The 12,396-nt window shown below is 46.9% G+C and overlaps 1 protein-coding gene across 35 annotated transcripts in view; it reads left to right on the forward strand.

Moving 5' to 3' along the window:
• TCF4 (transcription factor 4) overlaps window positions 1-12,396 on the forward strand; it is a 231,935-nt gene that overhangs the window by 193,494 nt on the left and 26,045 nt on the right. For all 35 annotated transcript variants that reach the window (XM_054809151.1, XM_054809150.1, XM_054809148.1 and 32 more), the window contains 2 exons: window positions 1,576-1,709; window positions 4,684-4,816. In XM_054809151.1, the coding sequence (XP_054665126.1) occupies window positions 1,576-1,709; window positions 4,684-4,816 (267 nt within the window). The remainder of the gene's footprint in view (window positions 1-1,575; window positions 1,710-4,683; window positions 4,817-12,396) is intronic.

The raw sequence follows: 12,396 nt of genomic DNA on the forward strand, positions 1-12,396 counted from the left end.
CCCGCTTCTGTGTCCCCACCACCTGAAGGTCACGGGTGCTGCTCAGCATCCCCGGGGATGGCTCAGCACCGTGTCTCAGGGTGAGCGGGCCGTCTCCTGCGGAGCTGTGCCATGTCTCCTCCGGCTCTTCCTTCGAGGACGCCGGTGTCTGGGTTTCCGTTAGGCGGCTGCCGCGGGGGGACGAGCCGGCTGCCTGTGAAGGAGCAGCAGCAGGCAGGGCGGGCAGGAGTGCGGGCAGGAAGAACCCTCCTGTCCCGGGACCAGTGCTCGAGCGGTGCGGGGAGGGGTTCTGCTGGTCCTCCACCAGCTCTGGTGGGCCCTCGTGGGAGGGAAGGGGACATCGCTCGAAGCATTGACCCCTTCGGTCACCTCCTGAGCGGTGGGACGTATGGGCCAGGACTGAAAAGGTTCTCTTGGCTTAAAACGTGAATAAATACCGCCCCGAGAGCAACCGGCTAGGAAACTCCTATGGAGTTACAAAGCTGGGGATTAATAGGGTTCTAATGATATCAAATATTTACCCTTTGTAGTGCTTAGCCATTCGGCGGTTTTAAATGTTATCTTCTGGCAGATTTTGTATTGAAGACATAAATCTGAGTTCAATGACTGTTCAAACAGCCATGGGGAGGTGATGCTAGAAGTGCCGCTGCTGCCAGGGTGTTTGAAGTGTATAAATAAGGCAGGGCTGTAGGTGAGACATAATCATTTTTTATTAGACCCAACTCCTGTAGTTTGAAAAAGCCGACAACTTTTCCAGCCCACGTGCCCATCTTTCAGGTCTGCTGATCATTATGGAACAGTCACCTTTTATTTATTTTTTCCTCTTCTTTTTGTTAACACGCTGGCATTCTTCCAGTAGAAAATACATTTCACTGCATTATAATAATTCCATTTCAGCATGCCTAGTTAAATGCAAACTATGCAACCGTTCTACTTGGTAAAATTTGGGGAGCCCTTTTTATACTCCTCAGTGCACGTCGTGCCTCGGCCGTGAGCTGGCCTGAAGGAGGAATGGGCGAAGGGGTGAAGGATGGGTGCTGTGCTTCGGGGGTGCAGAGGCACAAGCTGTGAAATCCCTAAAAGGAGAAACCATACGAGTGGTGCTACTCTCTTTTTAAACAAACAAAAAGCAACGGTGAAACAACTCAGAAAACTCTCTGGATGTGGAGATGTGCAGAGTTCAGGAATTACCCCATCATTTACCAAGTCAAGGCATCTCCAAAGCTCGTTAGCCCATCCTCCTTCTGTAGGCTCCGGTGTCTTTTGTTTCAGTGTTCAGACTTTTGTCTCTGATGAAATTTGTTATAACGGACTTGATGTCCTTGAGCTCATGGTACCAGAGCAGGAATAAAGCAGCAGGAAACTTTCGAGCCTGAGCGATGTGACTGTGACGAAGCATTGCAGGATGACAGGAGTATTCACCGTCGCTCAGTTCAGCTTCGGTTTTATTAAAGTGGATGGCTTGATGCTAAAGCGGCACGGCCCGTTAGGGTCGTTAGGATGGAGTCTGCAGCGGGACCAAGCCGTCGGTTCTGCGGGGTCTGGCGCCAGCGGTGTTTCCCTCCTGTGTTACAGATGGCCATCACAGCAGCGACCCGTGGAGCTCCTCCAGCGGGATGAACCAGCCCGGGTACGGGGGCATGCTGGGCAACTCTTCTCACATCCCCCAGTCCAGCAGCTACTGCAGCCTGCACCCGCACGACCGCTTGGTAAGGCACGGGGGCGAGGGGGGGGCACGGCTCGCACCGGGCGCCGGGCGGCACGTCGCGCCTACCCGCTCGCGGCACGGACGCGGCTTCCCGTCGTTCTCCGCGTGCCGTTGGGTCTTCCCAGCTCCGAGAAATCTCGGACGGCTTTGCCTCAGAGAAAAAAGCGGTCCCGCGGAGCGTGCCTTCAGCCGAAGCTGCGGGAAGAGGGTTGAGCCGCGTTTGTACCTTCTGCCCCTTTCGTGGCCGCCAGCCTGCGATGAGCTGCACGCGCCGCCTCTGCTTTTTGGTGCGTGTAATTTATGGCACTCGGCATCCTTTGCCGCTCTGAGTTTATAGATAACTATCTAGCATCAATTTTCTGCTTTAAAAAAGGGAGGGGTTTTTTATTTTCTCCGGTACATCCTGATCTCTCGCAGGAGGAAGTTGCTGGGACCGATTCCATCTATTGTATTGGACTAGAATAAAATTGGAATTAAATCTGATCTGAGTACAGCTTAGGGGATATTCTCCTGATGTCACGGCTGAATTGATTGTATAGAAACAACACGGCGTTCCATCAGTCCAGTTTTTGGGGTTTGTTTCTTAAGTAAGAGGTAAAGAAATGAACGGGTAGCTACAGTGAAATAATTTTTCTCAAAATGTGTGGAACATCCCAAGGAATGTTTTTTTCTATTCCATGCCTCTACTTTTCATTCTTGAAGACCATTAGAAAGAAGAGAGTAATGAGGAGTACTGGTTTTAAGGGAGGAAGGGGTCCGTTGCTGTAAAAGTCTTGCAGAACCATCTCTTTGGGGAGTAAGAAGAACTAAACTCACTCTTGCAAACTGAAAATTAATTTGCAAAACAAATCTTTAAAGTCTCACGTTTAACGAGGTTAGCACACTGCTATGTAAAATTAGTAGGAAGTCAAAAGCAAAAGAAATTGCCTCAAAACCTGCTTAATCATGTCCTTATAAAAGACATAATTAAGGCACTAAGCAAACTTAACGTTGCTCTGAAGTGACAAGCATATATAATAAAAATCGAGCATAAGTCTTAAACCCCAATTTAATCTAATTTGTTATCTACGCTGGTACTCATTCATCAGAATTAGGTGGCTTTTCATGGTGTCAGCTCAGGGTAGAGGTAAGGCAGCGGAGTGCCTTCATGGGGCAAGTCGGCAAACGGTTTTGCCTTTAAGTTTACCTCAATTCTGAATTTCCTGGGTTCGTAACACGTAGGGGTTTTCACGAAGAGTTAAAATATTTCTGCAGTGTAAAATGGGTAGGGATATTCCACCTAAACTCCCCCTGGTATTTTTTTTTCTATGTAGGTATTATTACTTATCCTAAATTTCAGAGATGGTGAGGACCGCTGATACCAGTCCGAGTTGTAGGTGCTCAGTGGCGACGATGTTCATATTAATCATTTATTAGGTGTGTCTGGACTGGCAGAGCCCTCTGTATTTGAGGTGGCACTGGGATGGAAGGGAGGCAGTGCTGCTTTAGATCCTCTCCGCATAATTTCTGCTGGAGCATCGACGAGAGGTCAGCAGTTTGTGGTCAGCTGGAGCATCCAGGAGTGGTCAGCTCGTCAAGGAACGTTTGAACGATTTTGAGTTTGGTTCCCTGCAAATGTCCTTAACTTCTCAGTGACCTGTAGAGAAAATGCATGTGGAGAAAGAAAGAGAGGAAAAAAAGAAAGAGCGAGCTGTTGTTCATTATTTTTATTTCCTCAGGCATATCAGTGATTTTCTAAATAGATGTATTGAACGGAGAGAACATTTCTCTGCTAAGCTGTGTTCAGGTCCCGTGTTTTTCCTAAAACGTTTGGCAATGGTGGCTTGATGTCTTCCCCCGAGAAATGCGAGAATCCCAAACCAGCCCTTGGATGCGTGATACGGAACAGCCGTTTCGCAGGGGAGATGGAGTCGCTGGTGTTCAGACTGTTGACCTAAGTGACCATTGTTTGCTCCTTTCTCCATCGCAGGAGAAGTTTTGTACCGTTTTGGCCAGTTGGGTTCAGGGCTGGAGTCCTGGAGTGGTTTATAACGAGGCAAAGCCTGAAAATGTTCTTCAGACCTCAGTCAGAGTTGATGGTCGTTTTTCCGTGGATAAGAAAAATAGGTTTGGGCTATGTTGTTTACATTCTTTGAGGTAACTTTCAAGTATTCGGTTACTTGGCACTTAATTACAAGAAATCCTGCAGAAGTAACTAAATAGTACAAACGAAGGGAAGGATGTTTTCAGCCAGCTCATTCTGAACCACCTAGGGAGGCCGAGGGCACAGAGATGCTCTGACGCTTCCGCGCCTTGGTCCTGGGCCATTTGTCTCCAGCTACCCATGTTTCTAAGGAGGCTTCGTATCCGAGTCTCTAAACCCAAGAGGTCTCCTGCAGGACCTCTCACTGCTGGGGGCAGCGCACAGACGACTCGGGTAGCTGTATGCCCACGCTTGTTTGGAGAACTTAGTCCATCGTATTTTCGGTCGTCTGTCACACAGAGGCACTGAAGTGGGAGGGAAGATCGATCCAGGTGCCAACGTGTTTCCTTGTGGCACGTTTTGTGATACGAGCCGCGCGTGTCTCGTAGTCAGATCTTGGTTTTAATGTCAAAAACTGTGGGGTTTCTACCACTTCCCTTGGAAGGCTTCTCCTCCAGCCAGTAGCTGTCCCCCTCAGAAAGATTTGCTTGATACATCACCTAACTTTTCTTTCTTAATTTCTTCTCATTACATCTCTATGGTACCATCATCAGTTAGGAACCGTCCGCTGCAGCTATTTATCCATATCGGATAGGTGTATGCTGTGTCTCCTCCAGAAGATGTCAAATTAGGGTAGAAAAATATGCTCCACGCTTAATCTCACGGCAGCGTTCTGCATTTCTCAGTTGGGTGAAGTACGACAGCACTTGGGACTGGGGCGATATGAGCAGCCTGCTGCCTTCCATGTTCTCAGTAGTTGAAATATTTCCTTTTTTTATCCTTTTTGCCACAGAGCTACCCATCACACTCCTCAGCAGACATCACTTCCAGTCTTCCTCCGATGTCCACCTTCCACCGCAGTGGCACGAATCATTACAGCACGTCTTCTTGCACACCCCCTGCCAACGGGACGGACAGTATCATGGGTGAGTTGAGGTCGAGCGCTGCGGCTGCCGCCCGGGGCTCTCCCTTTCCCTCCCGTCTCCTCTCGCATCTGCTTCAGCGCGCTGTGCTAGCGCCAAAGAGCTGAAATCACGGTGGAGGGTTATTTGATGGTAGACCCATGTGAACCATGGAACCGTGAAGGACCGCCTTAGTTCAGTACGTGCAGACAGATAGCAAGAGTTTCATGGAAATGAGGACATCATAGTTGACTTTTGCCTCCTTTGCTTAGGCCTTTTACTCCTGCCACTTCTTTTTGCGAATTAAATACGATTACAGCAAAAGCGCTTTGCTTCGGAGCTCGTATGGAAGACGTTGCCCCAGCACAGTGCCTGGTCCCGCTGGTTTGGAAGTCAGATTTTATTGCCTTCGGTGATTTACTCGCCTGCAGTGCCGCGCGAGGTGATAATTCTGTACCATGACGTTCGTCCCCTCGGGTTCTTCGCTGGGTTTCCACGTGGTGGGGGGGGAAGCGGCGATGGCGGCGTGTCCCTGTAAGGAGGAGAGCCGCCGCTGCCGTTGCTGAGAGCGACTCTGTAAATTAAGAGCATACCTCTATACACTTCAATATTTGGCAAATACCGGTTCATACTTAAATACAGGAAATAAATTTAAAAAAATCGCTTTACCAGTATCTCAAAGAGCAAATAAAGCTAATTAAATAATTGGTAAATAGGGAACACATCGCTGGACACATGGTTCGGATTACACACGTGATTCTGTATTGAATGACTGCGAGCAGGACTAATGCAGTAAGAATGGAGGGTGGGTTCAAACATTAACACATGGGCATCATATTTTTCAAGGTCTCTGAACAAAGAAGAAACTAAATACAGTCTCTTCTTAATTTGTCACTGTCTGAGAAAAACGTATCCCGTTTCGGGATAGCATTTCTGTGCTCAATCTTGCCATTCCATTGAGAGTTCTTTCTTTACAACACATTGCTGCTTCTGCGCACGTGGCGTAGGAAGATCACTCTCTCTTTCTCCCTCAAAATAAGTCTAATAGAGTCAAATTGAATTCAGCCGTCTTTACAGCAGTTCCGCAGAAGCCTTACAGGTAACATTTAGGGATGGATAATCTCGCAGAGGGACACACAGAGTAGGAGCGCCTAAATTTCCCATGTAAAAAAAATATATCCACATTTTCATCTGGATTCATCTTCTGGAAAACCCGTTGTGTGAATCAGAAGAGCAACAATACAAAGACACAGATTTATTTTTTTTTTTAATTTTATTTTTTTTAGCAGCTGTAAATATTCAACCAGTAGTACTGTTGAGTTATGTCTGAACTGAGGGCTGCAAAAGTATTTCTTGGATCTCGCTGCACGTCCTGTTCTCCTCCTAAACCAGCGAGCCTCTCCTGGAGCCTGGGCACACCGAGCCCTCTCCCTTTTCAAAGCCGCTTGAGCTGGCCCAGCTGGGAGCCAACGTGCCTCCGTCCCGGTGCCCGGGCGAGATGAGCCACGTTCCCCGATGGTCCGTGCGGCTCGGAAAGGCAGCAGGGAGAAAATCCTTCCAAGGGACTGTAGGATGGCATTGGCAGCGGTTAATTTTATGCCGAGCGTTGGCTTTTTATTTGCAGAGTCTGAAGCAGCGCGGTGTTTAAGCAAGCGGTTATTGAGATAGAGCGCCTTTAGCATACGCTGTACGAGTCGATCGGATCCATCTGATGCGTGTATTAATCCCGCTCGCTGCTTTCGCTTCTAATGACATGTTGTTTGTATGACATTATGCACTGTGACATGCAGCTTTTCCAGGAGAAACATTATGTGCATTTCCCCTTGAGGCACTGGTTTCACAGTAATTTTATTACCCGAGCAGTCACATAATACCGCACTGTATATTTTACAAGAATGTTAAGCTTCCAGTTACAGGAGGGTGGTGAACTGTCGCGCAGCATAAGAAGAATATGACTTTTATCCAGCAATGTCACTTCCTCATAATTTGGGAAGATCATCAACTGTGAATACCGAGATGGTGCAAGTTTTTCCACTCTTCTTAACATAGAAACATAATTTCCAGTCTGCTGTTTCAGAAAGCACTATTACATCAGAACAGCGTGAGTTTGTGCTAGAATTTAAACTATAAAAAGTCTGGCTGGAATTCTCTAATAGAAGGCTCCAGCCTATCGGTTACACTAGATGCTTTGCTAGATATAATTATACTTGCTGAGATACCGATTCCTGGAAGTTTATTCAATAATCTTAAGATTTACAATCAGAATCCTACCAGAAGGACGTGAAAAGGCTGTGCTTCATCATTCTGTCCCTTTGCCTTCCAGTGCAGAATTGTTCTTCGCAGAAACATGCTGAGAAAGTTTTAGGAGATTAACTATAACAATAAACACGCTCTTCAACAGAGTTAGAATCAATCCATCAAAAGGTTGCCGTCTTTCATGATGTCTTCAGTACGTTAATAGTCTCGTGAGCGGGGGAATAGCTCACAAGTAGAAGCAACAGCTTTGGCGGTGCGTTTTCGCAGTCCTGTTTTACAATCCTGTTCCCAAGTTATTTTGGCTTCTGCATCATGCCAAAATTTGCTGACGCGTCGTGTCGGTGGAGACCTGCCTTCTCAAGCGGGGAAGCCAGCGTTGAGGCTCACGCGCGCGTGGTTGTATTCTCTGAGCAGAAGTACGTGTAGAGCAGTTTGAGGAAATAAAGACTAGCATAGGTCGGTAAGAAATGGTGGTCCATCTAGCTCAGCATTCAGTGGCCATTTCTGCAGCTCCGGCCCTTCGTACTGCCCCAGCAGCCAGGGAGGTCGTTAGGGAGGTTGGAGGGGACATCTCTGCCTGGTTCTTCGAGCGTCTGTTCATGACCCTGTTGTCCGTGCAATCATCTAATCCCCTTTGAACCTGCCGAAGCTATCTGCTTGCGTGGCTTCCCCCGGCTGCACGCTCGCTACCTGCTCTGTGGAGATGGGCTTCGCTTACCTGTTTTAATTTCTTGTCCTGGAAGTTTCATTGAGTGTTCCATTGCTCTTGCCTCAAACCCTTGTCCATCAACAATTAATTAATTGAAACCCTTCTTGAAGTGTGGATTTGGCTACTCCGTTCAATGAAAGCCCAGTCTTTGATAAACCACGCCCTTCCAGATTTGGAAGAGTTTCGTAGCGATCCTCGCATTAAATTATTCAGTGTTTTGCATAAGAGCTTGAAAACATCGGTCTTTGTTCAGACCAAAAGCTCACCTGTGCAACGGTCCTGTCTCCAGCAAAGACTCGAAGGATTTCCTTGGGAGGAATATAAAACCAAAGCAAGCGTATATGATATTTTTCCCAGTCGTCCCAGTGCTGGATGCGGTGCTGAGTATTTAGGAAGCTTGAGGTCATTCTTCTCCACGAAGTGTCCCAGCCTTTCCCGGAGGCTTGGCCTGGCACAGGGACGTTACGCCTTTGTGAAACGGTGCCCCTCCTCTTTCACTTTGACTCTGTTCCCTCAAGACCCGATGTGGTCCTCCCTCCTTTTCGTGTTGCCATGAGCTCCAGATGAGAACCTTTCTGCCCTTTGTTTGGGTTTGTGCAGCCTGCATCACAGCCCGCTGTAGCGGTGCTTTTCCAAGCCGGAGAATCTGCATTTATTGAGTTCATCATCTAAAGGAGCCACTCTCTACTTTTTTCTGACTTCTGTTCTGTAGACCTTGATGCTCTTTCTTGATGGACTTACCAGATCTTTGCTCCATATCTGAAATACAGGTGTGTCATGAATTCGTAGAGGGACGGAACGGGCTTCAGGCTTGTTCTCTGCTTTTTGCCCAGCCTTGCTCGTTGTTGGGTTTTTCTTGGGGGCAGCTTGTTCTGCTGCTTAACCATCAGCTCGGGTTGTCAGCTAATGGACTTGCTGTAGCTCTAGGTTTTCTCCTCTTCCTGGACTGCTTGTTAGGGAACCGAGAGCCTGCTTGCGTGTATTTATGGCATAAGGCTTTTTTCCCCACCGTGTTTGTTGCCCGTTGTGTTTTATGGCATTTATCGCCCAGCAAGTTAGTGTTACAAGACCCTCTCTTTACACGTAACGTTGTATTTTATTATCCTGAAGCAGGATCTTGCCAAACGTCACGACCTCGGCGTATGCCACGTCTTTTTCCAGGCCACGTATGAGTATGTTGACAATACAGATCTGCACAACTGGGACTTTACTGGTAATATTCCTCCCTTATAAAGCTAACTATTAATTCTTGCTCTTGTAGCCCCTCTCCTAATCATTTCTTAATCTGCAAAAATATCCTCGCTTCCCTGTTGTTAGAAGACAGTTTAGTTTCTTGAAGAGCCTTTGGGAAGTGGCTTTGGTGCAAGTTGAGAGTACAAATCCATTGTATTTACTGGATCGCCTGCATTGGCGTGCTCATCATGTTTTTGAAAGAATTTAGATTTGCAAGACGTGCTTTCCTCCAAAAAAGCGTTGTTGGTTGTGCAACACGGTGTATTTATCCACGTGTATATTGTTCTTTGTTATCTTTCCTACTAGAGAAGTCAGATTTAAAATCTGATGGCTCTTTGAATTCACGGAGCTTTGTTTCCAGTACTGGTTTTTAATATTTTCTACCTTCTTTACTTCAGCACTAGGTTGGTCTAAGCAGTTGGTTTTACACTGCAGCTAGAAGGTAGACAATTTTGTGTTTGAGTTTCTTGAGAGCTCTTAGAAATGTCATTTGGCTCTTCTTTATTGTTCTTTTCGTTGATTTATTTTAAAGCCTTTACATTGACACTGCAGTTGGAGCCAATTTTTCTGACTAATCCCTTGTAAAATATCATCTGTCCCATGGCAAGGCAGATGAAAAGAATCTGTTCAGCATTTCTTCTATTATCCCTTTTTTCCTTGAATTCTGTTACTACCAACTCTCCATCATTGCGCCTATTTCTGATGGGCTCGAAAAAGCTTTTAAACTGCTTTTAAGCCATTAAAATTGCTCTTTCACAGGTGTTTTTTCGGTCCGGCACGTAACTCGCGTTCAATAGTTGCCTAAGATCCTCCATCTTGCTCAACCCATCCGTCTTACGGTTTTCTTCCAAAAGCAGAAGGGAAGAGCCCTTGTTAGAAGTGATGAAAGCCTTTTATTTAGGTAGGATCGATATCTCTTCTGTATTCTACATTTTATTTTTTTTTGAAAATACCCCCAAGCATGGGTTTTACCCCGAGGTGAAGAGCCGGGGTTTGGCACACCCTCGCAGGTTACCGTGCGAATGCCCCTGCCGGGAAGGTTTCTAGGGCTGCCGTGGCAGCGCGGCCCGCGGATTCCATCAGATTACTCTTCGGTGCAGGATGACAAATCTGATGCCAGCGGGGCTGGGCTGCAATCCTTCTTCCCCGCGGGGTCTGCGCGGACGTGCCCTGAGTATCTTCGTCGGTCTTCACGATGCGTGTCCCAGCCTAGTCCAAATAATTCTTGCTTTCCATATCCGTTTTCTTCCATGCTGGGTGACGTTCTGGACGCCAGCGGTGCTTTTCAGAGCTCGGGTAAATATCCCGATGGTTTAAACCTGACAGTTGTAGTGCACGGCGAAGCTGTCAGCTAAGCCCGTCCCTGCGCAGCCTTTGGAGCATCAGCGGCTGCATTTAAATAATGTTTCGGTGATGAAGTGATGGACCAACAACTGTGCGATATTAATACAAACAGTTGATTCTTTTCCGTAACCGTCCCTCCGTAAAGCAGCACTGTACGTTACCTTTCTCTCGATGATACCCTGGGTTATTTTTCCCTGCGTTTGAGGTCTGGTTCTTATGTCTGTAGTGCCCAGTCCTGGGATGCTGTTGGTTTGGTCCCGTCGCTCCCAAAATCTTTGGGCTCTTGCAGCAGACGCCCCTTGCTTTGTTTCTTCTTGAGACTCTCTTTTCTTGCTTCTTCTTGAGACTCTCTTTTCTTGTTTCTTCCGAAGATTCTAAAACCAGGACACTGTTCTTCCTTCAAATACAGGGTTTTCTTTAGTCACCAACAGATTTCAGTCCTGTCCCTTAGGTTACCAAAACGCTGGCTAAAGCAAGTAGTGGTTTGCATGTAAAACTGTTAGTGATGCAAGACAAAAAACCATCTGTGGAAAACGTTAGCTGTATTCGAGTAATCCCAGGTATTTTTGCGACATGAACACTTTCAATAGATCTGAAGGAGGTCTGCTTAGGTTTATCTTGGTCTTCCATGCAGAAGGTGCCGTAGTTCCCTTCCTTTGCCCATTTCTAAACTTCTCAAGCATCCCTTTCCCAGTGAAGCTCCCTCTTCTCTGCTAAAGGGAACTTTGCACAGTGCTGCCCAGTCCTCGAGGCTCTCCCTGTGTGTCTTCCAGGCTTACCGCATTCATTTGTCTTCAAAGTCTTGCAGGAAAAAGTTTAATATTCAATATATTTAAAGAATTCCTTTGTTCTTAGCGGTAACTAACAGAAGACGTGGCCCAGCTCAGCGCTGTCAGGTTTGGAAGAGCGCGTGCAGCAAGACAGCGGTCCCTGCGTTTGCTTCTCCCACAGGACCGGTATAGCTCATCTCATTAGGAGAAACCAGCCTTCAGACAGACAAATGTAGGACTTAATTTTCGAATAATGCAGTTAGAGTCACTTAGAAAAAGGAAAAAACAATGCATGATTTACATTTAGATTCACAGTTCACTTTAGAGCGAAGTAACTGAATTTCTGGACATCTGCCTGGTATTATTTAAGTCGCAAACCTTTAGGTTGTGATTTACAGCATTAAATTACCCCGATAAGTTGTATCTCCAGCTGACACCGCCTGTTCTGTCTGTCTTTGCGTTTCTTTATATATCTTCCTTTATCCATCTTGATGCTTAATTTCAAACCGAGCTGAGATCACAAATAAGCTGCCATTGGCAGATGAGCGCATTTTCAAGTATACAATAATAAAAGTAAAAATTTAACTAAGAAAAGGGGGGAAAAAAAAGAGTAAGCAAAGCCATACTTGCGAACCGCACTGTACAAGTTTGTCTAACAACGTCTGGGACGCACGTGGTCCTCGAGGTCTTTCCAGAGGAGTCTGCTGTAGGAGAAAGGCCATCAGGTTAAACGTAGAGATGCTGCATTTCTTAAATCTGATGCCATGCACGGTGTACGTGAGAAATAGAAGGAAAAGAAAAGTTTTCCCAACCTGACTCTGCTGAAGCTGCTGCTAGGAATTTTGGGCTTAGGCGGGATGGGTGATGAATAACGGAAACCTCCGACAGCAGAGATGCGGTAACTGGGAGGAAAGGGTGGGATGGAGACTAGGAGAAGCTAAATGGAGACTGTGGACCAGAGAAATGCTTTCAGGGTGGGAAGGTCGGAGGAGGTGGCAGAAAGGTTGCTCTGAAGGGGCACGGCAGGACGTCCCTCAGACCGGGGATGTCCCCGAAGCTCAGCATCTCCCTGCTGCAGCTGTGGAGCTGCATCATCCACAGGCAGCTCAGCTCATCTGCTTTGAGTGCTGGTCCGTGTACATTCGGTTATTAGCGGCTGTGGTTGCACCAACGGCAAAGTCAGAGAGCTGTGGAACGGCTCCAGCCCTGCTCTGAGGATTTAACTGCATAATGCTGGGCTGAAACTTGGAGGAGGCTTTTTGATATTACATTTTAACGGCCAAAAAAGTGCC

Source organism: Grus americana, chromosome Z (assembly GCF_028858705.1).
Source record: "Grus americana isolate bGruAme1 chromosome Z, bGruAme1.mat, whole genome shotgun sequence".
NCBI classification, from domain to species: Eukaryota; Metazoa; Chordata; class Aves; order Gruiformes; family Gruidae; genus Grus; species Grus americana.